General features: G+C 41.3%; 1 protein-coding gene across 6 annotated transcripts in view; it reads left to right on the forward strand.

Moving 5' to 3' along the window:
- The window catches only part of LOC111151230 (acetyl-CoA carboxylase alpha), a 288595-nt gene that overhangs the window by 232070 nt on the left and 29492 nt on the right, over positions 1–27033 (forward strand). For all 6 annotated transcript variants that reach the window (XM_022509033.1, XM_022509036.1, XM_022509035.1 and 3 more), the window contains 5 exons: positions 13507–13650; positions 14190–14310; positions 17891–17987; positions 21533–21629; positions 22497–22632. In XM_022509033.1, the coding sequence (XP_022364741.1) occupies positions 13507–13650; positions 14190–14310; positions 17891–17987; positions 21533–21629; positions 22497–22632 (595 nt within the window). The remainder of the gene's footprint in view (positions 1–13506; positions 13651–14189; positions 14311–17890; positions 17988–21532; positions 21630–22496; positions 22633–27033) is intronic.

Raw genomic sequence — 27033 nt, forward strand, 5'->3', positions numbered from 1 at the left:
AAAAAAGTTTAGCACCTTTTTAAAAAAAGATTAAATTTTTGTATACAACCTGCAATTCTCTTCCTGGGAGAAATGAAATATAAATCCACACCAAAACCTGTCCACAAATGTCAGTAGCAGCTTTATTCATAATATCCCAAAACCGGAGATGACCCACTTACCTAAATGTCCACCAAGAGACAAACAGATGAACAAATTATGGTACTTCCAAAAAATGGAATATGTCACAGTGAAAGGAACTTCTGACACCTATATCAGCATAAATGAATCTCAGATGTATTACACTAACTGAAACTAGACTCCAAATACTAGGTAGTATATTTATATTTATAGACATCATAGGAAAGGTAAAATTGTTGAGGCAGAACGCAGGGAAGAAGGGAATTGATTATAAAGGAGATGAGGGAAATTTTTTTTTTCATCCGAGTGTAGTTGTCATACAGTATCATACTGGTTTCAGGCATACAACATAAGTGCTTCAGCAGTTTTATACATGATGAAGTGGTCACCACCATACAGCTAGCTACCACCAGTTATCTTAAAGTTGTTACCATATTGGGTTTTTTAAAAAGATTTTATTTTTTTGTTTGTCAGGGAGCAAGAGAGCACAAGCAGGGGGAGCAGCAGGCAGAGTGAGAATCAGGCTCTCCCCTGAGCAAGGAGCCCAATGCAGGACTCAATCCCAGGACCCTGGGATCATGACCTGAGGCGAAGGCAGCTGCTTAACTCACTGAGCCACCCAGGCACCCACCATATTGTTGACTATATTGCCTATGTTTTACATTGCAATCCCATGACTTATTTTTTTTGTAACTAGAATTTTGTACCTTTTAATCTCCTTCCCCTATTTTGTTCACCCTCCCCCCTACACACTTCCAATGGTGGCAACCACCATTATGTTTTCGGGGGTCTATTTGTTTTTTTTAGATTCTGCATATAAATAAAGCCATATGGTATTTGTCTTTCTCTGATTTATTTCAGTTAGCATAGTATCTTTTATGTCCATCCATGTCATCACAAATGGAAAGATTTTTTATGGCTGAGTAATACTCCATTATACACACACATACACACACATCTTCACTATCCATTCATCTGTTGATAGACACTTAGGTTGCTTCCATACTGTGGCTATTGTACATAATGCTACAATGAACATAGGAGGGCATGTATCTTTTTGAATTAGTGTTTTCATTTTGTTTGGTTAAATAGCCAGAAGTGGAATTGCTGGGTCATATGGTAATTCTGTTTTTAATTTTTTTGAGGAACCTCCATACAGTGGCTGGTCCCATTTGTGTTCCCATCACCAGTGCATGATGGTTCCCTTTTCTCTTCCTCCTTGTCCAACATTTGTTATTTCTTTTTTCTTTGTTTGTTTTTGATACTAGCCATTCTGACGGATACGAGGTTGTATCTTACTGTGGTTTTGGTTTGCATTTCCCTGATGATTAGTGATGTTGAGAAACTTGTCATGTGCCTCTTGGCCGTCTATATGTCATCTTTGGAAAATTGTCTATTCAGGTCCTGTGTCTGTTTTTTAATTGGATCATTCATTTTGATACTGAGTTGCGTGTATTCTTTCTATATTTTGGATATTTACCTCTTATTGGATATATCATTTGCAAATACTTCCCATTTATTAGGTTGCCTTTTCATGTTGTTGATGGTTTGATTCACTCTGCAAACCCTTTTTAGTTTGATGAAGTTCCATTGGTTTATTTTTGCTTTTCTTGCCTTTGCCTATGGAGACCAATCCAAAAAAAATTGCTAAAACTGATGTCAAAAATTTACTGCCTATATTTTCTTCTAGGGGTTTATGCTTTCCAGTCTTACATTTAAGTCTTTAAGCCATTTTGAGTGTACTTTTGTGTATGGTGTAAGAAAATAGTCCAGTTTTATTCTTTTGCATTTAGTTGTCCATTTTTTCCAAAACCATTTGTTGAAGAGCCTGTCTTTTCCTTATTGTATATTCTTGTCTTCTTTATTTAAAATTAATTGGCCACATAAGCATGGGTTTATTTCTGAATGCTATATTCTGTTCCATTGATCTGTGTCTGGTTTTGTGCCAATACCATAATCTTTTGAATTACGTATAGCTTTGTAACATAGTTTGAAATCAGGGAGTGTGATACCTCCAGCTTTGTTGTTCTTTCTCAGGAGTGCTTTGGCTAGTTAGGTCTTTCATGGTTTCATAGAAATTTTAGGATTATGTATTCTAATTCTGTGAAAAATATCATTTTGATAGGGTACTTTGAAGGGGATTGCATTGACTCTGTAGATTCCTTTAGCTAATGTGGACATTTTAACAATATTAATTCTTTCAGTCCATGAGTATAGAATATCTGTCCTTTATTTGTGCCTTTTTCAGTTTCTTTCATCAGTGTTTTACAGTTTTCAGAGCACATGTTTTTCACCTCCTTGGTTAAATTTAAATCTAGGCATTTTATTCTTTTTGTTGTAAGTGGGATTGTTTTCTTAATTTCTCTTTCTGCTAGTTCATCATTAGTCTATAGAAATACAACAGATTTCTATATATTAATTTTGTATCCTGGAACTTTACTGAATTAATTTATTAGTTCTAATAGTTTTGTTTTGTTTTGTTTTAGATTTTATTTATTTGAGAGAGAGAGAAGGAGCAGGGGGAAGGGCAGAGGAGAGAGGAGAATCAGACTTTCTGCTGAGCAGGGAGTCTGATATGAGGCTTGATTCCAGGACTCTGGGATCATGACCTGAGCCAAACAGGCAGACAATGGACTGAGCCATCCAGGTGCTCAAGTTCTAACAGGTTTTTTTGGTGGAGTCTTTGGGGTTTTCTATATAGTATCATGTCATCTGCAAATCATGACAATAAATAGGTATGTTCTTGTCTAAATTGGATGCCTTTTATTTCTTGTCTGATTGCTGTGGCTAGGACTTCCAGTACTATCTTGAATAAAAGTGATGACAGTGGGCATCCTTATCTTATTTCTGATCTTAGAGGAAAAGCTTTCAGCTTTTCACTGTTGAGTATGATGTTAGGTGTGGTTTTGTCATCTATGCCTTGTATTATGTTGAGGTGTGTTCTATCTATACCCATTTTGTTGAGAGTTTTTTATAAATGGGTATTGATTTTTACTAAATGCTTTTCTGTATTTATTGAGATGACCATATGATTTTTATACTTCCTTTTTTTTTTAATGTGGGGTATTACACTGATTCATTGGCAGATATTGAACCATCCTTGCATCACTGGACTAAATCCCACATGATTATGGTGTATTATCCTTTTAATGTATTGTTGAATTCAGTTTGCTAATCTTTTTTTTTTTTTTTTTTGAGGGTTTTTGCATTTATGTTCATCAGGGATATTAGCCTGTAAGTGTGTGTGTGTGTGTGTGTGTGTGGTGCTTTGTGGTTTTGTTATCAGGGTAATGCTGACCTCATAGAATGAGTTCAGGAGTAATCTTTTCAATTTTTTGGAATAGTTTGAGAAGGATAGATATTAACTGTTTTTTAAATGTTTGGTAGAATTCACCTGTGAAGCCATCTGGTCCTGGACTTTTGTTTTTGGGGAGTTTTTTTGGTTACTGACTCAATTTCATTAATAGTATTTGGTCTGTTCAGATTTTTTTTATTTATTCCTGATTTAGTCTTGGAAGATTGTATGTTTCTAGGAATTTATCCATTTTTTCTAGGTTGTCCCATTTGTTGGCATATAATAATTATTCATTGTAGTCTGTTATGATCCTTTATATTTCTGTTGTATTGGTTTTGACTTCTCTTTCATTTCTGATTTTATTTATTTGGGCCTCTCTCTTTTTTTTCTTATGAGTCTGGCTAAAGGTTTATCAACTTTGTTTTCATTTCTAAGAACCAGCTCTTAGTTTCATTGGTCATTTCTGTTGTCTTTGTAGTCTGTTTCATTTTATTTCCACTCTGATCTTTATTATTTACTTCTTTCCACTAATCATTGGGCTTTGTCCTTTTTCTAGTTTATTAGGTTTAACGTTAGGTTGTTATGTGAGTTCTGTTGTTGTTGTTGTTTACTGGAGTAGGCGTACATTGCTATGAACTTACCCCCCTTAGAACTGTTTTTGCTGTATCCTGTAGATTTTGGATTTTTGTGTTTCCATTTTCATTCGTCTCAAGGTATTTTTTTAATTTCCTCTTTGATTTCTTTAGTGACCCATTGGTTGTTTAGTAGTTAGTTTGTTGTTTATCCTCCACATGTTTGTATTTTTTTCCAGTTTTCTTCTTATAATTGATTTCAACTATGTATCATTGTGGTCAGAAAAGATGCTTGGTATGATTTCAGTCTTCTTAAATTTATTGGAACTTGTTTTGTGGCCTCACATATGATCTGTCTTGGAGGCTGTTCCATGTGCTTTTGAAATGAATGTGTATTCTGCGGTTTCGAATGGAATATTATACACATACAAACACACACACACACATATCTGTTAGGTCCATCTGGTGTAATGTGTCATTCAAAACCACTGTTTCTTTGTTGATTTTTCTGTCTGGGTGATTTATCCATTGATATAAGTGAGGTATTAAAGTCCCCTGCTATTATTGTATTACTGTCAATTTCTCCCTTTATATTGGTTAATATTTGTTTATATATTTAGGTGCTCCTATGTTGTGTGTGTAGATATTTGAAATTGTTATATCCTCTTGTTGGATTGATCCCTTTACCGTTATGTAATCCCCTTCTTTGTGTTTTGTTACAGTATTTGTTTTAAAGTCTATCTTGTCTGGTATAAGTATTGCTACCACAGATTTATTTCCATTTGTGTGGGATATCTTTTTCTATCCCTTCACTTTCAGTCTGTGTGTGTCTTTAGATTTGAAGTGAGTCTCTTGTAGGCAGCATATAAGTGGTCTTTTTTTTTTTTAATCCATCCCGCCAGTCTTTTGATTGGAGCATTTAGTCCATTTATGTTTAAAGTAATTATTGATAGATGTGTACTTATTGCCATTTTATTGATTGTTTTCTGGATATTTTTGTAGATCATCTCTGTTACTCTCTTCTCTTGCTCTCTTGCTTTATGATTTGGTGTCTTCTTTAATGTTATATTGGCATCCCTTTCTCTTTATCTTCTGCGTATCTACTATTGATATTTGGTTTGGGGTTACCATGTGGTTCATATATGACATCCTGTGTATATAAGGCTATTTTAAGTTGATGGTCACTTAAGTTCAAGTGCATTCTAAAAGCACTGCGTTTCCATCCCCCAACCCACATTTTATGTTTTTGAAGTCATCTTCTATATCTTACTATTTTGTGTACCTTTTTTTTTTTTTTAAAGATTTTATTTATTTATTTGACAGACAGAGATCACAAGTAGGCAGACAGGCAGGCAGAGAGAGAGGAGGAAGCAGGCTCCCTGCAGAGCAGAGAGCCCGACGTGGGGCTCGAACTCAGGACCCCTGGATCATGACCCGAGCCAAAGACAGAGGTTTTAACCCACTGAGCCACCCAGGCACCCCATATATCTTACTATTTTGTGTATCTTTTGACCTCTATTGTAGGTCTAGATGATTTTTATTACTTTTGTCTTTTAACCTTCATACTAATTATGTAGGTAGTTGATCCAGTACCTTTACCATATTTTTGCCTTTACCAGTTAGATATTTTCCTTTATAATAATTTTAATAATTTTCCTATTTCTAGTGATGGCCTTTTCTTTTCCATTTAAAGTCCCTTTAATATTTCTTGTTAAGGCTGGTTTGGTGATGATGAACTCCTTTAGCTTTTGCTTTCTGGGAAACCCCTTATTTCTTCTATTCTGAGTGATAACCTTGCTGGGTGAACTATTCTTGGTTGTAAGTTCTTCCCTTTCAGCACTTTGAATATATCATGCCACTCCCTTCTAGCCTGTAAAGTTTATGCTAAAAAATCAGCTCATGTGTGGATGGAATTAGAGGGTATTATGCTGAGCGAAATAAGTCAATCAGAGAAAGACAATTATCATATGATCTCTCCGATAGGAGGAATTTAAGAGGCAGGGAACGGGGTCGTGGTAGGTAGGGAAGGAAAAAATGAAACAAGATGGGATCGGGAGGGAGACAAACCGTAAGAGACCCAATCTCATGAAACAAACTGAGGGCTGCTGAGAGGGGTGGTGGTAGGGATAGGGTAGCTGGGTTATGAACAGTGGAGAGGGTATGTGCTATGGTGAGTGCTGTGAAATGTGTAAGCCTGATGATTCACAGACCTGTACCCCTGGGGCAAATATACATACATTATATGTTAATTTTTTAAATAAAAATTTAAAAATTTTAAAAATCAGCTCATGGCCTTATGGGGGTCTCCTTGTACATAATAAATTTTTCTCTTACTTCCCTTAAGATTCCCTCTTTAACTACTGACACTTTGATTATAGTGTGTTATAATCAATATAGTGATGTATAGTATAGTATTATGTCTTGGTGTGGATCTCTGTGGGTTCATTTTATTTGGGTCTGTGTTTCCTGGACTTGGATGTCTGCTTCCTTCCCCAGGTTAGGGAAATTTTCATCCACTCTTTCTTCAAATAGGTTTTCTGTTCCTTTCCTTTTCTCTTTTCCTTCTGGGACCCCTACAATGCTACAATGCAAATGTTAGTATGCTTGCTGTTGTCCTAGAAATCCCTGAAACTATCCTCATTTTTTCATTCTTTTTTTCTTTTTGCTGTTCTCGTTGTATGGGTTCCACTACTCTTATCTTCCACATTGCTGATCCACTCTTCTGCATTATCTAATCTGCTATTGATTCTCTCTATTGTATTTTTCATTTGTTATTGTATTCTTCTGATTTGTTCTTTTTTATGTTTTCTCTCTCTTATTGTGTTCTTCCATTTTCTTGAGTTTAGTGAGCATCTTTGTGATCATTACTTTGAACTCTTTATCTGGTAGATTGCTTATCTCCATTTCATTTAGTTCGTTTCCTGAGATTTTCATCTTACTCTTTAATTTGGAATGTGTTCTCTTGTCTCCTCATTTTGCTTAACTCTCTGTGTTTATTTTTATGTATTAGGTAGATCACTTTTATCTCCTCGTCTTAAAAAAGTGTCTTTATGTAGAGACTATCCTTTGGAGCCAGTAGCACAAAACCACCCTGTTCACTCAATCCAGGTACCCCCCTGGGGTGTCCCCTGTGGGCTACATGCACCTTCCTGTTGGGGCTGAGCACAGTTAGTGCAGACTTGCTAGTGTGTGAGGCTGGCCCCTCAGGGTTTTGCTCTGGTATTGGGGGGAATGAGGAGTCCACAGGGGAATGCTAGAGTGTGGTGAGTAGTGCTAGCTCAGGAGATGGAGAATGTCAGAACTGTCTCTCACCACTACCGGGCTAGCTAGGTAGAAGAGGGGATGAAATTGGTGTCTGCTGATGCTTCCTTCCCTGGAGAATATTCCAACAGATCTCTGCCCCTCTAGCACATGCCCTAAAATTAGTCAGTGAATCTCCTTCACATGTAACTCCCATGCTTTTCAAACTACTGCCTCTACACTGGGATTTGGAGGTAGTAAAATTACGTGAGCCCTTTATGTACAGTTTGTTTCCTGCTGCCCTCCTGGACATAAGCCCTACTAGATTTCAAAGCCAGATGTTATAGGAGCTCTGCTTGCTGCTGCAGATCCTCCTGAACTGAGGAGCCTGGTGTGGGGCCTGGACCCCTTATTCCTCAGGGAGGGCCTCTGTAGTTGCAATACCCCTCCCACTGTAGGTCACCATGCCATGGGTATGAGTCCTGACTAGACCTATTACTGCCCTGCCCACTCATCTTGATATGGCTTTTTCTTTATATTCTTAGTTGTATAAAATCTCTTCTGTTAGTCTTCGGTTCATTTTCAGAGATAGTCTTTCTATATGTAGTCATTGTTCTGATTTGTTCGTGGGAGGATGTGAACTCTTAATCTTCCTGCACTGCCATCTTGATCCTGCCTCCTAGAGGGAAGCTTTTGAGGTAATCTTGATGGTGGTTATATGAGTGTATATATTTGTCTAAATTCATAAAATTCTACACCTAAGAATGATTTTTCTGTATGTAAATTATACCTCAATAAACTAGATTTTTTTATAAAAATTTCCATATTTGGAAGCAATTTATTTTCAACACATTCAAGTCTGTAGATCAATGAACAGTTGTTGGATCCCTGAGAGAAGTGATTTCTCTTTGGCAATCAGTTTTCACTCTGGAAGCCTATGCCTTTTCTCATACGTTTGACAGGCAAACAGTCATGTGGCCCTTCTCTACTCCCATTACATTAAAAATGCATTTCTGTTCCTCACACAGTCCACCTTCAAATCCTTGTCATCCTTCTGCGTCTAACTCATGACTCTGTTTGCCCCACTCCTCAGTAAGCAGAGGTCTTTCAGTGGCCTATATCTCAGTCTCCCCTTGGTATATCTTCTCCCATCACTGGTTGCCCTGTCCCTTTCTTTACTCCCAGTTTACCCATCAGCAGACCCAATCACTTCATAAACTGCTGTGTGTGGAGAGGGTTTTGGTCTTGCAGTGGATGGTCTTGAATCCAGTTTGGGCTCAGGTTGGAGGCTTTCCTATACTGTGCCAGCAGTAGTTCACTGTGCCCCTTCTGTGTCCCCAACCCTAGACTACCAGCTGCCAGCCAGCACTCTAGTTTGTCAGTGACAAGTGGCAATGAAGAGGGGAGAGGGAGTTGTAACCCTGAGTCTGCATATCAACAGGCTGTGTTTTGGGAACCCCCAAACGTTCTTGGTTGCATAGGCTCCAGTTCTGTCTCCCTAGAGATTTAATTCCATTCACCCTTGGATATATTCCTGGAGAAACATTTACACAGTAATATGTGCTGCACCACTTAAAATTGTTAATTGGAGATTGAATTACTTGTCAGCTTTTAAAAATGTAGTCCTCTCAGGTCAGGGAGGAGGGTGTTAGCAGCATGAGTAGATGAGCTATTGCATTTTTTTCTCTCCCTTCCTCTTTTCTCCCCCCTCCCTTTTCCTCTCTCATTCTTCCTCCTTTCTTTTGTCCCTATTTTACCAATTTTTTTCCTGCTTCCACTTATTTTTTTCCCCTGTCTCTCTTTCTGCCTTAGCCAAACCTTTATCCATAACCTGACAGATCCCACAGTGACTTTAATATCTAGAATCATTAACGAAGTCCAGTAATGATAATTGCCCGGGAAACGTACAAAACCCCGCCTTTCATCCTCTTGAGGATGGAAATATCCTAATGAGAGGTAGGATTGCAGCAAGGACTCGGTTTGTGTAGCCTAAATTCTTAGATGCAAGAGGAATTTTATACTTCCTGCTTCTTTAAATAGAAGCTTGCCCTGACCCAAGAACTGTTTAAAGGGGGAAAGATTGGCTAAAGGGGGAAAAGCAGCAATAGATTTCATTTTTTATTCCACCGATATGCATCATTATTTTTCACATCTTCAGCACATGATTGCAAATATTTGCCTGTAAGTCTAAAGGCCCCCACCCTAATGTGTGTATCAGGACAAAGGCAGTTTTTCTTAAAAAATTGAGCTAAGTGGCATCTATGAAACTTGGAAATCTCCATGCCTGTGCTGACAAATATCCTGACAAATAAATACTATACTCATTCAGTATTACACAGTGATTTCATTTGCACAAAACCTCACAATGCTCTGCCACTTCAGTCAAACGTCTGGAGCACTGGGGAAAGGAAGAACGTGTTTATCTTGATCTCCAAAAAGGGATTTAAGGGAGAGAGCAGGCGGTATATTAGCCTGTTTTCATTGCCTGTCAGCTGTGGTAAACCTGAGCTGTGTGAGGTGTCTCTAGATAAGCAGCAACAGCAGCAGTGGCCTTAGCATGTATGTATGACTGCATTCATTTGTACTTCTTATGTATCTCGAAATTTCTAGAGGCTGTGTTGCATCTTCAGTGGAGCCTTTAACAATTGTGTCTCTGCTAATTGCTGGCTTTTATGTGGGACCCTTAATTCTCAGGTCTGCCCCCCACAATGAATGGAGAGCTGGATGAGGCTTACGTTTATATCGAGTGGATGAAGATCTTCTTTCCCCTCCAAGTCAGCCCTTGCTCAGTTTCTGTGCGTGTGGGCACTCTTTAGCGGACGACCCTGAGGGGCTGCCTCCTCCTAATCTTTTATGGTTCTGCGTCTCCACCTAAACCTGGGGAGCAACAAAGTGGGGCCTCGGGAGCCACCCCTCTTGGAGTGGCTCCTGTGTTTAAATATGGTTACTGATGCTTAATGGGAAGATAAAAAGTTTGCATCACGCAGTAGAAAATGTGAGACAAGTAATTTGGGAAAGCGGGAAATGGCCAGCAACTGGATTTGTATAGCTATGTATATGTCACGGCTGAAAAACTGACAAACAAAGCTCACCTCCTTCATGAAAATACTAAGTCAGTGAGGTTCATTTACCTCCCATTTTTCTGTGAAAGGTTGGTAGGGCAATACTGAAGAATAAAACAGTGGTCCTGCCTCTGTGGGCTCTTCTCTTTGCCTTCCTAGATGCCGATCAGGGTTTGCATAACTGCTCCGGCGTGATCATTTCAGAGTTAGGCAGAATGGATTTGGTCCTTGCCCAGATTCTGCTTCTTTGGTTGGAGCTTTTGTGGTGAAGTATTCTAAAATCATTAAAACCACTTGAATCAGCAACGACCCCTGTAAATCAGGAGCTATTGTGTGCACCCTCATTCTCCCGGTGCGTGCTCCAGACATACGGTCACTGAAGATGAACTGGAGGCTCCTGCTTTCTCTTCACCGACTGTAAAGTAGCTATGATTGTTAGCATTTGTTTGTGATTACTGAAGCAGGTTTCATTTCTGCGTGTCCTTCTCTCCCTGCCCCTACCCCCTAAGATAAGGCCAGTCACAGAGAGCCATTTGGAGACTCTATTAGTCTAGCCTATAGTTTTTCCTTTTAATTTCCGAAGTAAATGAATTTTCTCACATGACAAACATTTCTTTAGTCCAGAAATAGTGTCCTTGGTCGTGGTAAGCCCTGGTGAGGTTTTTTTCTGAATCCAATGTACAAACACTACCTTTTCAGAGCAACGCCAACACGTCAGAAGCTGAGTTTTGCTTGTAAGGGGAAGATGTCCTTGGTGATTAAACTCTTGCTCCCTCCAAGTTTGTCTCCCGTTAATTTATAGGAGTATGGCGTGGAATGGGCAAGTGGCAGAGCCTCCACGGGTAGCGCCAGTCCTGGATGCTCGAAATGAGGGACAAAGATGTGTGAGGAAGATGTATTTGAACAGCCAAGCAGCTCTTGGTCCGCTTTGGTCCTTTGCCAAGATTGGTCCTTCTTCCGTCCATCACTCATTTTGGAAGGGTGTGAGGTTCTAAGCAAGTGGACATTAATAAAGTACTAGAAATAGTGTTTCCAACAAAAGAAAACCATCTTTCTGAGTAGGAAGCGGTCCCAGCTCTCTCCTAGGCGGCAAGGAGTTCCTGGCTCCTGACACAGATTGTGAACATCAGATATTCAGGGTCAGTGCAGTGTCTCCTTTTTATTTCTTTTCCCCCTTTCCAATTTTATTTTAATAATTAAAAATACTGCTGATCACACTGAATGACTTCTGGCAGAGAGGCAGTCTGTCCCAGAAGGACCAGTTGTGGGCCATCGGGTTTATGACGTCCATAAAACCAGAGCCAGATCAGAGCATGGCCTCCCTGAGTGACAGGGGTTTTGCTTCCACCAGGGTCCCCCCCATCAACTGACTGCTTTGGGCATTTGTTTTGGGTTGGTTTTTTGTTCTGTTTTGTTTCCTGATGCATGTGCGACTATACATGTGTGCACACATTTAAAGATATAAATGAAACAGGTATGTAATGCCCTCTGCCTGTTAGAAAGACTAAAGCCATCAAAATAACAAACGGCGTGTATTTGCTAGAATGTCAAAGTTATGAGTTTATTTTGTAATGATGTGCTCCTGCCTTCATGAGGTAAACTGGCCGTGGCGGAGGTGTTATTAGTAATATGGACTCAGTGGAGCAGAAAGCCGAGTGACCGAGAGATCAGTGTATCAGTCAGAGAGAGGGCAAATGGAAAGAGACAGCAGGAGAATGAGAAAGGAGCCACAGTGCCTGGGCTGAGATTAAAGACAGACTGAGAGGAGGAGGGGGAGCCCAGTGGTCACATTCGGTCTCCCCTGTTCCTGGGGCTCCTTCAGAGGAGTTGCCGGCGTTTCGCTCAGCTCAGGGCTGTCTGCAAAGACTGATTCTCTGCACTTCCTCACCAAGGAAAGCAGTTTTGCTCTCCATATTCCTTTCCGAAGAGTCTCTTCCTCCCTGCCTCGCTGAAGTTAAGAGGAGCAGAGGCAGCTGGGTCACACTGAGGTGATGACTTTGGTCGCCAACTTCCTCATCCTTTGCAGGTACTTGATGTCGGGGCTGACCCGGCACAGGGGGAACATCTCAAAGTTCCTATCAGGAAGGGGCAAGATGGGAATATACAGGTAGAGTTTGCTGGCCTTCCCTTTATTAGATTCTTCCCAGAGACTGAAAATGAATAAAAGCTAATTTGTGTTGTGGTTATTTTCTGAAGGAGGAGGGGAGAGGAAAGAGAAAAGGTAAAACACAGTAAGCGCTCCACAACTGCTTCAAGCTCTCCAGGGCTACCCCAGATGACTGGCAATTACTACACACTCAGCAGTTTGCAATAGTCAGTGATCAGGCTGTCCGGCTTCCATTGCTGGGTCAGAAAACCTCCCTCCCTAAAAGAAATTATTAACCAGTCTTCTAGGGAAAAAGAAACCCTGCAATTTCTAAGTCCACGAATATTTTTTCTTCCTATTTTTTTCTCCTTCTTTAAAGGAAACTTTGTGATTTCCAGTTGCATGTGCCTTTCAACCTCACATGGGTTAAACTCCTCCAGGGATACACCAGGGATGGAGGCCCTCTGTATTTCCTGGAACCTTGGGAGAGAAGGACAGAGGAGAAGCAGGCTTGGGTATAAATCACTGCGCTCCACCCAGCACACAAAGACGACTTTAGACTCCAGGGTTCATGTATGGATGAGTTGCTTAAGGATTTTGCCAGCCTTAGGACTTGTGTGTGGGGACCGGCTTTAAAAATCAAATGTAAGGGGGGAAAGTAATCCTTTAAAAATATTAGGGACCCAAACCTCACAGCATTTAAGTGAGACTTGTCGCTAAAGATTGTCGGAAGACAGGCATGTTTCCTCTCTGTGTATATGTGCAGCAGTTCGCCGGCCTGCAGATGTGGGGGTAGCCCGCCCTTCCGGGTCACAGCCTCTGCCCCCACCACAGTTCTAGCTGACTTGAAGTATGCTAACACCTGTCTGTGGCAGCTAGTTGAGAGAGGGAGAGGCTTGCTGGTTTTTGAATTGCAACAGTATTATGTTAAAAAAAAAAAAAAAAGCCTTTTTTATTTTTTCAGCTTTATTTTTAAGACAAAGGTCCAGACAGTCCCTCTGAACAACACATAGAGGCTGGATGGAATCTGTGTCTCATAGAGGAAAGAACCCATTTTAGTGAGAGTTACAAAATAGACTTTTCCTTTATTTCTGTCAAGACAAATGTCTTTTCTCCTGCTTGTCTCTCCAGGTCCTTGGGCGGGAAGTATACACCTCCAATAACCAACTCGGGGGCATCCAGATTATGCACAACAATGGGGTGACCCACAACATCGTTTGCGATGACTTTGAAGGGGTTTTCACTGTCCTGCACTGGCTGTCTTACATGCCCAAGGTGAGCCCTTCCCATCCAGCAGACAGAGCCCCCAGAACCCGGCCTTCCCACCACGGCTCACACGGCCTCTGTGTTTGGGGTCTCTTCTTTATGGTGGAGAAACTGTTTTATGAAATACTCCTCTGGAAGTTACCGGTTTCTTTTTCTTGCAGCCATCTTTGGGCTTCTAGCTTTAAATTGCCTTTGGATTTCATCAGTTAGGTCCCTTTCTGATGTTTTCCCCAGTCAGAAGCCTTCATGGTCCATCTGGGCTCAGATCACTGTGGGTTTTTTTCTTCGTAATAGCCATCCATCCCCCAGGAAGCTTCCCATAAAGTGTGGGTACATGGAAATCAAGAAGCAAGAACATAACGGGTTTTTTTTTTGCCAGACTCCTACGTGAGACTTGAGACCTGTCCATGTTCTCAGGGGTTGGCTGGGGCAGACGGGTATGATTCTGTTTCTGGTCCCTACTGTCTTTGTAACGATCATGGCTAAGTCGGGACCTTGGGCCTGCTATTCACTAATTGCTGTGCTCTTTCCTCCCAACCACCTTTTAGAATGTGCGCAGTTCAGTTCCTCTCTTGAACTCCAAGGATCCTATAGATAGAATCATCGAGTTTGTTCCCACGAAGGCCCCATATGATCCTCGATGGATGCTAGCAGGCCGACCTCACCCAAGTAGGTATATATTGGTGGGTCCATTAGTACCCTGGCCCTCAGGCTGTCAGTCTTCCATTTAATCACTAACCAATTCCTGCACGATAGTACGTGACAAGTACATGAGACATATCTTTAAAACAGTTCTCTGAAGATCAAGGTGGAAAATCCTTCAAGAATAAATGAGAACCAAATGAAATTAGATGTATAAGTCAGTCACTGAGGCACATGCAGGGCAGTCACTAATATATTTCTTCTGTTAATTCTGTTATTAAAGCACTTATTACTTAATGGGTTCAAAGACTTTAAAACAGTTAAATCTAAGCAGTAAATGCATAGAATCTTTGACCGTCTAGTCTCTGTAAACAGAGATTAATCAGATCAGTTTTAGAAAAGATATTTGACCCTCCAGTGTGGAACGTGACTACACTCTTTGCAGCAAGCTATTTCCAAGCATGCATCCTGCATGTACCCTTCTTTTCTTATGATATCGGTGAAAGTACTGGTACTTGCTTTAGTTATTAATGTAAGGTTACCTTATAAGATCATTATTCATTAAGAGATTGTCCAGAACTCTTAAATTTATAAATAGATCGAGTAAGAACAAACCCTCCCCCCATGTTCATCTAATATATCAATCTGTCTTATGGCTGATTTTACCTATCTTTAAAACAAAAACACAACAGAAAAAAAGTAGGGGCTCCAGGTAAGGTGAATGTACATTCTTGTTTGTCGGTCTATTAGGCTGGATTTAACAAATCGTACTTACCAGGTGGTTCTTTTGTGAAGCTCCAAATCCCCCTGCTACATTTTGAATCTTTTTTTTTTTTTCAGGGTTTTTGAGAGGGTGTTTGTTCTTTTTCACTTGTTTATTGCAACTCTATCAAAGAAAGTGAGTGCAGAAGATAATTCACTAAATTTAAGAGTCACTGTGATTTTTTTTTTTTTTTTTAAGATTTATTTGTCAGAGAGCAAGAGTGAGAGAGTAAGCGAGCACAAGCAACAGGGAGCGGCAGGCAGAGGGGGAAGCAGGCTCCCTGCTGAGCAGGGAGCCAGATGTGGGACTGGATCCCAGGACCCTGGGATCCTGACCTGAGCCAAAGGCAGATGCTTAACCTTGAGGCACCCAGGCGTCACAAGAGTCACTGATTTTGTTGAAAGAAAAAAGAAGTCTGCATAAGGAAGACTTAAACCTTTGTCTGTACCCACTCTGAGCTAGGTGGGGCTGCAAAGCACTTCCCTATACATTATCTTATTGGGTTTACTACTTCTCAGAGATAAAAAGAGATTACCACTTTACAAGCTCAGAGAAGTTAAGTGATTTGTGCAAGGTCACACAGCTATTACTTAGGAATTGGGGCTTAATCTATAGCACAACTACAGACAGTACAGAAAAATCACCAGAGGAATTTTAATTTAAAATTTACCTGTTGTCTTTGATGCCTTTTCTTGTTGCTCTTAATAAAACTAGTTTTTCTACCCAGAAAAATCACCATAATCCCTATCTCTCATTTGTATGCCATGATTACAATAAGAACTATGATCGTAAGATACCTGTCAGCCTTAAAATCCAGGACTTTTCTAGGAGAATTCAGAACAAGACTCTGTGAGTCTTCTCCTGGGAATCATGGTAGGGGGTTGGGGGTGTATCTTAGCTGGCTTCTGAGTTCTACATCTGAACTGAACACAACCTGCTCTTTGGGGGTTGGGGGATGATCTACCTACACCAGCCCTAGCCCACCAGTGAGTCCCCTCCCCCAACTGACACACAAGGCAGGAGGGTTTTTGGGGTTTTTTTTAAATTTTTTAATTTTTTTTTAAAATATTTTATTTATTTATTTGACAGAGATCACAAGTAGGAAGAGAGGCAGGCAGAGAGAGAGGAGGAAGCAGGCTCCCTGCCAAGCAGAAAGCCCGATGCAGGGCTCCATCCCAGGACCCTGAGATCATGATCTGAGCCGAAGGCAGAGGCTTAACCCACTGAGCCACCCAGGTGCCCCAAGCCGGAAAGGTTTTTAAAGAAGAAAGTCTTTCCATTTTAATGAATTCTGTTGTTCCAAATCATTGTTATTGAAGTAAGAATCATAAAACGACCCAAGCATATGAGGTTAAGATTTCAGTATCCTGATCCACTTAGAAGTTTGATTTAGAACCTTCATCAGAATGTGAGCCCTCTTTCATGGGGTGAACAGATGTGTGTGTATGTAGGTGGGCATTATCCCGGCCATTATTAATGAGATCCGCAGCATAAAATGAAATTTGTGATAAACTAAGTTTTCTGGTTTTTTGGATAATATTTTTTCATCGACTCCCTAGCAATTCATCCTGCTGTCTCTGCAGCTAACATTCGCTCCCAAATCGAGTGACTTCAGATTTTAATTTAGTGGAAGCGTTAAAGAAAGCAGATGATTCCCTGTGATAAGTTAAAGCAGATATCTTCTAGGTGAAAAGTTAAAGTCATTTATTAGAGGAGATAGTGCTGTGATATTCTTCAAACTGACGCCCAACACGAGACCAGAATCTAAACGATCAGCTTTGGGCTCACGATAGAGAGATAATTTTGAAATGGATGATCACATTTTACACTGGGACCATAGAGGCAAGGAATGTAGAACACGGTAATTACAAATTTAGTCTTGATAAAACACTCTCCATCCTGTTTAAGTCAGCAGAGGTTAGCTTGCTCGGATCTCCACTTTTAATTGGTTTTGGACTTGGGTTTTTAGGGGGCGAGGGCCATGTTCAAATTAGAAGGATCACTGAGGAACCGTGAGCTGAGGGGCAAGCTAGGAAACAGTTATTTGCAGAAGCTTTTATGGGGCCTTGGTCAAACACGGATACCTGTGGAACAAAAGTTTTTTTCTTAACCTAAGATGTCGAAAGTTACGTGTCTTGCCAATGAAGGAAATTCTGTGTTCAGGGGAGGTTAATGACATTAGGTGTGTGCATCTTAACCATTATATTTTTACTATGTGTCAAGAGTATATGGGCATGGCCCTTTCTTATAGGAAGATTATACTTTTTCAGCTGTAAGTAAAGTGGATGTATCTTTCTGCTTTTCTAGCAGAGGAGCCAAGTCCCTTTTCTTTTCTGCAAATTTGGGTCCTTATCTGATCATTAATAGTTATCATTGGCTGTCTTCAGCTTTCCATTTAAAAAAGTCAGTGGAACCAAACAAAATTGTAAGCTAAGTTTTAAAATAGAAATAGACATTTTGAAAACACTTTAATGACTTGGCTGCCTTTTGACAAATGTTTGTAGTGTTTTGAAAAAAGCAAAGTTATTTATTTAAAAACATGCAAACTCTCTGCTAGCTGAACCCCATCGTTTAACAATAAATGATGCTTTTGCTGATAAATGATTCTTTTTATGCAGACTAGCAAATGAAATAGGAGATGATGTCTGAAGGCAGATGAGCATTCAGCTGCCTAACACCTGCATCTATTATAATATGGTTAAAAACAACTCCCCCAAACAATCCCCAAAACAAACTCCCCAAAACAATCCCCCACATCCAACCTCAGATTTGCCAGTTCCAGTGCATTTTCAATAGATTGATGGTCTTTATTCTCTCTTTGTTCTTTTTCTTTCTCTTCTGTAGCCCAGAAAGGTCAGTGGTTGAGTGGATTTTTTGACTACGGATCTTTCTCGGAGATCATGCAACCATGGGCCCAGACTGTGGTGGTTGGCAGAGCCAGGTAAGAGCTCTTGTGTTTTGGAAGCTCTTCTTCCTCCCAACTAAAAACAAGAAAGGAACAGGCCATGACTATAGAGATTGGGGGGGGGGCAGGTAGTTTTGGGGGTTTTTTTGGTGGTGGTGGTGGTGGTCGTCATCGTTTTTTTTTTTATTTTTGTTTTTAACCAATAATGTTCTCTTTGTCTAAACTTCCTAAGAATATTGGATTATAGTCATGCCCAAGGCAGCATAACTGGAGCACCGGTTCCTAATAGTCATTTACTGTGTCACTTCAGCGATGCGTGTGATCTGAAGTCTGGTTTTGACATTTCCTTTTTACAACACTGAAAGAAAAGCTCTTCGAGGGCTGTAAAGCCCAAATACAATAGCCATAGCCCACTAGTGACCTTCCCCTTCCCCAAAGACCATTTTCTTTCCAAGGAAGATGACAAATGAATCAGACTCATCTACCTTGCCATGTAACCCAAAGATCTATGTAACCTAGAAGAAGTTCCTTCCTGGCATCAAGATTATTTAAGTATAGCAAATGCACATGATACTGGCTTATCATCAGATTTGAATTGCAAAGAAAAAAGTTTACCTGAAACAGAAATGAGTAAAATAAACTGGAATAGATTTGCCAGACTACCTATATTTTTCAAATGGGAAATTGAAGTTTCTATTAAATTTTAATACCCACTCTAAGAAGTGCTTCACTCAACAGCCAGCTCTGCACGAAATAATCTGTAGCACTCGCTGTAACGAGCACCTGCCAAGGCTGATCTTAATCTCGTTCTGCACTGCAGAGACATGCTGCCCTAGGGACCCACATCTGGAGCTCACCTTCCTCTCGGGGGCAATCAGTTTTCCTTATCTTGGTGAAAAGTGGCACCTGCTCAAGATTCTCAAACATGCCACATTGGGTTGAGATTTAGATTCTAGCCTTGAAAATAATTCTAGGCTTTGTGGTTCTCTCAGTACAGCAGGTCAGCATGTCTCATGCTGCCAATGACAAGAAGCCATCAGATGGCAAATCCAACAGACAGGATCTTCCACTGTGACTCTGAGTAAGAGTCAGGCCTGGAGTCAGCCCATACCGAAACTCACAGGGGCTAGCTCCCGTTTTCTCTCACATCTCAGGTCTTCTACCCTCACCACAGGCTTCTGGGGCTTCTGGGGCCCAGGAGAACTAATTTTTGTGCCTCATAAAATTCCTACTGGGAGTGGGGGGTGCACTAGGGAGAGAGCCCTCCTACCCAGGATCTATCGGTTTGTTATGGGGGGCCCTGACATCACACTCAGACCAACTTTTTTGAAAATTTTTCTGTTACCTATGCTGCTTCAGTCTTCCTGTCTGTTAAAAACGTGACAGATTTTAAGCCTCCGAAAGCGAAACCTTTGTTAAGGTCTTTAAGATCCTCCCACGGGAAACAAGAGAATAATGCTTTACACTTATGATTGGAAGAAAAGGGATTGTTATGTGAGCAAGATCAGTCAAGCTTGGCTTTAGTTAGCTCTGCCATTGTTTATTGCAACACTCACTCTGACTTCTTCCTTTCTTTCCATCTGATGAGTTCTGGGCTTCTTACTCCAAACACATACACATGCTCACAAGTATATAAAACACAAATGGAGCTAGCTTCTTTCAAAAGCAGTGGCATTTCGAGAAATAAATATAAATGTATTCTTCTGGGATTGTTACTGTAAGTGCTGCCAAAACTCATCTTTGGTATATATGTTTGGAATATGTGTGCTATTGGCTGTAAATTGTCTTTTATTATTCCATGGCACCTTGTCCAGGGACACACTATAAAACAAGATGTAGCATCTTCATGTGCTGGCCTGATAAAATTTATATGAAGTATAATAGAAAACAGAAGTTGTTCTGAGCTGTTTTCAAGTTCAATAAATAACTGTAATACTCGGATAAAGATGTTCTTTATTAGGTCACATGGGCCCTAATATATAAGTTATAAGTTACCGATTTAGGGTGGCTTTTGCAATTACAAGTTTCCAGTTGGATTGTTAATCATTGTGAACAGAAATATTTCTAAAGCCTCCTGTGTACCTCCTGCTCGTTGTCTGGTTGTCTAGAGGGCTTTTGATTCTGATTCAGTGCAGGCAAGTGACAAGGGGGTGGGTGGTCCCCACTCAGGCCCCTGTCAGGCCTCTTGCGATGACAAGAATACATTTCCAGTAGCCAGTGTGACAACCAAAGACCATCCTTCATGGAAAAGTTTGTTATGGAGATGCTGGGGGAATGAGAGACTATAACCCATCCCAGCCTCGGCCCCAAGGAAGCAGCTGAGAAAGTGAAGAGTGAATCACATTTGCCAGAGTAAGGACTCACCCTGTACCTGCAGCTACTGCCGCCCCTCCCCCCACTTTCACCCTCCCTCCCATTCTTCCTGATTTTTACCGGGAAATCTTTTTGAGGACCAAGCTGAGAGGGGATCGTGCACCATCTGTGCAGCAGAGACTTTGAGCTCCTGAAGAGTTTTTTAAATTAACATATGTTAGCAATTAAATGCATACTTTCAATACGGATCACCTATTTCACCAAGAGTAATGACTGCAAGTTATCCCTGTGCTACTGCTCTTTTCCAGTGAAAGAGAAAGTTGAGGGCTTATTTAACCACCTCTGTACCCTTGGCATATATTTTTCATCATCTCTGTAACACACCTACACAACCCCCCCCCCAAAAATACTCTGGACTTTTTATTAAAATAAAACTACTATTGTGATAATAGTATAGTGGTCTTTATCTTTCAAATGCTGAAGTATTTATAGACAAAATTATACACTTAATATTTCCTTCAAAATAACATGGGACTCACGGAGGAGAAAGTAGTTAGAAATGAAGATGAGGGGCGCCTGGGTGGGTTGGTGGGTTGAAGCCTCTGCCTTCGGCTTGGGTCGTGGTCTCAGGGTCTTGGGATCAAGCCCCGCATCCAGCTCTCTGCTCGGCGGGGAACCTGCTTGGCGGGGAGCCTGCTTCCCTTCCTCTCTCTCTCTGCCTGCCTCTCTGCCTACTTGTGATCTCTGTCTGTCAAATAAATAAATAAAATCTTAAAAAAAAAAAAAAAAGAAATGAAGATGAAACAAGACTAGCCAGGAGTTGATTATTGAAGATGGGTATTGGGTATATGCGATTCATTGTATTCCCCAGTGTAATTTCAGGCACCTCCCACCTCTCAGACCTTTTCCCTCTGTCTTCACCAAAGAGATGCTCCAGAGTGAGCTGAGAAATGTCATTTGGCATCCACAGAAAAAGGTGTGTGCGTATGTGCATATGTGTGTGCACACACACATCTAGACTGTTGGGTCTAAATGCTGAAGCTCCCCTGGTACAACTCTTGGTTTGAATTGATTATGTGGTGGAGGACAGGAGTGATTCTGAGAGTAGTCTTCTGCCCTAGGAGAGTCAGACTTCCCCATTCTCTGTATTTGCAGTTTCCAGTCCCCCCCGCCCCACACACCCCAATCTTTTGATATAGGGCTGGAAAAGAAATGATCAACTGTACTATTTACATGCTTTGAGTTCTTCTTTGGCTCATTTTTTGTAGGCTAGGAGGAATACCTGTGGGAGTAGTTGCCGTAGAAACCCGAACAGTGGAACTAAGTATCCCCGCCGATCCTGCAAACCTGGATTCTGAAGCCAAGGTTAGTAACCTCGAGTACCCTGTGCTCCCGTGCTAGGAGCTGGCTTTCCCTTCTGCACAGCCTGTGGATGTACTGGGGGCATTGCACACCACCATGAGCTCACTTTTAAGATGACTCTAAATGGACTACAAGCTAAATTCTAACTGAAAAATTACTTGGACCTTTATAGTGGTCTTGTTGATGCTAGAGAACAGTCTGGGTTCCTTGGGGAGGTAGTCTTCTGGAAGGCAGCTGTGGGCTCTTTGGTCCCAGATTATCTGAACACACACATGGATGAGCTATTCTAGAATTAAGAAGTCTGCCTTAATGGCAAATGTGAACACCACCACTCATCTTCGTTTTAAAAGAGTAGATTGTATTTTTCACATCCTGACAAGGGTCAGAAGATGAGGGGTGGGAGAGACCAGGAAAGAGGTTACTCAGCAGTGTCACATCAGGTGTCTGTTGACCAACCATAGTCCAGAGAAAGCTTGTACTAAGCACAGAGGAGAGAGGACTGGAGACTGTGTACAGTTAGCTTGTTCTGAGGACTGGTGTAGTTGAGTGACTTCAAGTTGCCTTCAGGAAGTCTACAATGAGGATTCCCAAGACTGCATTCTTCCATTAGAAGCAGTAAGGTTTCTTCCTTCTGACTGAGGAGTGGTGGTGTAATCAGGACTAAAAAGGAATGTTCAACAAAGTCAAAGATCCAGGATCCTTTCTTCTTTTTGAATTCAAAGATGATCCTCTTGATGAACAACAGTGGTTTTTGGTTGGTTGGTTTGGTTGAATTTTTAAAGTAAACAAGTAAAACCTTGTTCACCTTGCAGAAATTCCCCCTCAAACTCTGTTGTTAATTGTGTCTTCCTTTTTGACTTTCCCCAATAGATAATCCAGCAGGCTGGCCAGGTTTGGTTCCCAGACTCTGCGTTTAAGACCTATCAGGCTATCAAGGACTTCAACCGTGAAGGGCTGCCTCTGATGGTCTTTGCCAACTGGAGAGGCTTCTCTGGTGGAATGAAAGGTAACTGGCCTGGCTCTGGGCTGGAGGGGCTGAACTGTTTCCCCAGAACTTTACAGATGGAGAGGGAGGGTTTATACTGGGCAGAACCAATGGATATCCTTATAGCCCGTCACGCTAGGCTTTTTGGGGATTATACTTTCTCTGAAATAAATCTTCTGAGTTGCAACTTCAGTGGGGAAAATACTGTGTGCTTTTCAGTTCGGTGCAAAATTTCAGAATAGTCTACTGGTGTGATCTAGATGGGCTGCTGTTGTGGATTTAGCTTTCACAGGTGAACGATAGACTGTTATGGTCCTGGGGAACTGTGATTGTGCTAGCCTCTGTCCCTCTTTTCTCGGCATATTCTTTGTTGATGCTAATGCTCTAATGCTCTACCGTGACCAAGGTAGATACTGAAATTAGCTTTCACCAGAAGAAAACGAACAAATTCTGTCTGAGAAGCTGTTCTTTGTGGTAATTTGTGGTGTATTTTATTCTTATCCAGCAACAGCCCTGGGCCTGTGGCTCCAGCATATTAAACCATCATCATACAGGCTCAGTTCTGTGCCACGGGAATTGCTTAGTGATGTAGGGAGCTAGTATCACCATTTACTGAGAATCCTCCCTGTGCAGAGCCACTGTGGATGGTTCAGGAGAGCCAAAAAACCTGTTCGCCCTCTTATAGCAGCGAAGCTCTCTCTCCAGTGGCCAGAGCTTCATGACCATGTGGAGACCAGAGACTACCTACCAGCAGGGGATGAATACACTGGTCAATGTCAACTTTGGTCACTGGGGGAGAACTCAGGGTTCTGAAGTAATAGAATGAGTTAGGGGAATGGAAGGAGGGAGGAGTTGGCAATGTTGGAGTAGAGTGGTTAGAGATAAGGATTTATAAAATGTGAAACAGTGAACCCAGAAATAGCTTGGGGCAAGAGCACCTCTCCCTCCAAGGGAGGAGAAGCCTGAGACAGTTACCCTTTTACAGATTATCAGCTGTGTGTGGAGAAAGATTAGAGCCTTGTGCCAATAACTTTCCCTTAGTCTGGCTCGGAAAGCCCTGGACCGCCAGGCTTCCCTGGCAAAATACGGAAGACTAAGGTGGTTTTTCTTTTCTTTTTTTAAGCTGCAACTTCCCCTTTGCCCATATTTGCTGGAGAACTACCACATTTTGCGCTTTTCTTGAGGGAGACTTGGCCTGTACATGCAAATTAATGTTTATATACTTTTATAGACTCTCAGGTGGATTATTTTATGACAAAGAGAATAAATCAGTGAAAATGCTGTGCGATGTTGAAAGTATAGGTTAAACAAGTCAATCCTGCACATTTTTATTGAGTTCCTATGTGCAAGGAACTCTGCTAGCTACTTCTGAGAAAACAAAACTGAGTCAGAGACAGACATTGCCTCAAGGAGTCAAGAAAAAGGTTTTGAACAAAATACTACAGTGTTCAAAGAGTATATTATACTGAATATACTGAAGTGTCCCCCCCCCCCCCGAGGAGGCGCATGAAAGCCCTTTCATTCATATGTGTGAGATTTGTTTAACATCCAATTTCACTTGATCCCAGATTTCTTAGCTGTAAGATTTACATTAAGGCAGGGCACCTGGGTGGCTCAGTCGGTTAAGCCACTGCCTTCCCCTCTGCCTGAGATCGAGCCCCACATTGGGCTTCCCGCTCGCTCATCAGGGAGTCTGCTGCTCCCTCTCCCTCTGCCCCTCCCCACAACTTGTGCGTGGGTGCCTACACATGCTTTCTCTCTTTCTCTCTGCTCTCTTTCTCAAATAAATAAAATCTTAAAAAAAAACAACAACAACAACAACAACAAAAGATTTACATTAAGACTTAGAGAAGGCAATGCCAGCACTCTTTAGTTACCTCTCTTCCCAGGGGTTGTTGAGCTTTCACTCTTCCTGACATTGCTTAGGAGTAAGCCAGCCTGGCTCTTTTGTCCTAAGGAGTCCAGAGTTCAGAAGTTTGCTGCTTGTAGGAAAAGCTTCAATTCTGCTGCATGTTCTGGCTCAGGCCCATATTGGCTGCTAGCCATGTAAGAATAACAACAACAATTAAGATTTGTTGAGCTCCTTTCACCAGAAACCCTGCTAACCTTTTTATATGCATTATCGTACATAATCATCACAACAAGCCCTTCCAAGGGGTAGGCTATATTATTTATCGGCGTTTTACAGACATTGAGACTTAGGTTAAGTAAATTTTCCAAGATCATTTAGCTAAAAAATGACAGAGCTGGGAGAGAAACGCAGATCTGTCTGGCTTCCTGTAACAGTTGGCAGAGTTTAGAGCCTAGGACCAAGCCAGCTCTACTAGAACATTTCTAGAATAGACTGTATAGGTTTCTGAGGATGTTATTAGCCACCTACATGCCCTCTGCTTTGAAGTTGTCCTTGACTATTGTGACAAGAAATGTTAAGAGTTAAGATAGGAGTTGTTTATTTTTTTTTTTACTGCAGCAAAATACACATAATATTTATCATTTTAACCATCTGTAAGTGTATAATTCAGTGGCATTAAATATATTCACAGCGTTACGTAACTGTCAGCACTAAATATACCCCAAACCTTTTCATCATCCCTGACATAAAATCTGTGCACATTAAACAATAATTTCCTCCATCCCCCTTCTCCCCTGCCCCTGGTCAAAAATGAGTTACTGGCCCGATACAGACCAGGGCCAGTTCTGCCTTCTGAATTTTGTTGCTGCTGCATCCGTTCACACATCACTTAAGATAAATAAGCTTTGGGGAAGATAGAGATCAGTGTGAACGTAGTTGGGGGAAGAACATGCCTTTCACATTTACATACAGGTCAGGATGTTTTCTACATATTATCTCATGTAAAGGGACCTAAGCTGAGAGTCATTCCATATCCCTTGGGGAGATGTTTGCAGTTTTGGTTTCAATACTGGCTGGGGATTATGCAGGGAGGGAAAATAAACAATTATGCCATCCCTCAGTGCACACAAACACACAGCCAGGAGCCGACTGCACTGTGGGTAAAATGACTCCAAAATTGTGTGTAATGAGTAGGAAAAGATTAGAGACAGCTCTTGCTATGCTGAAAATTGACATTAGTGGAGGGAAAAAAAAAACTCTTTACTAGTCAGCCTAGGAGGTCTAATTCGAGCTGTAAAAATATAAATAAATAAATAAAAGTATGTCAAGATGGTATTGGTGCTTTTTTCCCAATGAGTTCTATCTGGCCGGAAGGCTATTCAGCATAATGCAAAATTAAATTATAAAAACTGGCTGAATATTTAGATGGAAGAGCCATTTGGAAGCAGTTTATTTAGACGAACCGGCAATGACCCACAACAGGGAGACATCAAGCGTGAAATTTACTAGAAATTAGCACCAGGGTCCCAGCCTCAGCATGAATAGCTTGATAGGATGCAAATCCCAGTGATATTAAGCTGTTTCACTGCTGGTGCTACAGGGTCACTCTCAGTTGGCTTTTCATGTTATACGTATTATTTTTTCCTGGGACAGGTTATAAATAACAATAAAAAAAAACATTTATTGAAAACTAACTGGAATGAAAGTCTATTTTAAAGTCTCTGATTACTTGGTTGTCGAAATACTGTGTCAGCCGGCCATAATGAACTGATGGGACACGCTATGTATATGCAGCTTGTGTATGTCTAATGTTTGCCTGCAGCTTCTAACGGATAATCTCGCCCCAAGCCAATAAGATCTGTTCCAGTTTCCAGAGTATGGGGCACTGTGGAAACACCCTACCAGCCTGCTCCCTTGTTCGGTACATGTGGCTGCCATGGTTTATCTGTGTTGTGTAACAATGAAGGCCCTAGGCAGGGTGGGCGCCTGGATGCTGAGAACACACTGGAAAGGCTGTGTGATCATATGCATATGTGCTTTGCTCCTAGTGCTTAGGAAGTGCCAAGCTCCCGCCTCTCCGCTGACGAACCTATCAGTATTTTCCATTCTCAGTTGCCTTTCTCGTGGCCTGAGAATTGAGAGTAAGCTTATGCATAGCTTTAAAATTCCCTAGACTGATGTCTAGCCTAAACCCTTGGGGATACACTCTCCCCTGCTACTCTTGGCTGTGCTTTTGCTCTGTCTCAAAGAGGGGATTTCAGACAAATGCATGTCAGACTGTTGCCAGGTGCATCAACCTGCCTTTCAGGAGGGCGGTTTGGGGCTGCTGTGGTTCGTCATGGAGCATGTTGTTTGTATGGTTTGTTTCGTGTGTGTCCATTTATATTTTAGCAGCCTTTGTTGCTTTTTGGGTGTTTTGATGGTTGGATTGCGGGTGTGTTGGTGTTGCAGGTTAGATGGAGGCATTGTTTTCAGTCCCAAGCTTGTTGGCTTTAATGAAGCCTGATGCCCCTTCACTCCTCACAGTCATGGGCCCTGGAGATAATTGCTTAGCAGTCAGATCCAAGCCC

This window comes from Enhydra lutris, unplaced genomic scaffold, assembly GCF_002288905.1.
Source record: "Enhydra lutris kenyoni isolate GAN:26980312 unplaced genomic scaffold, ASM228890v2 scaffoldscaffold26, whole genome shotgun sequence".
Taxonomy (NCBI): Eukaryota; Metazoa; Chordata; class Mammalia; order Carnivora; family Mustelidae; genus Enhydra; species Enhydra lutris.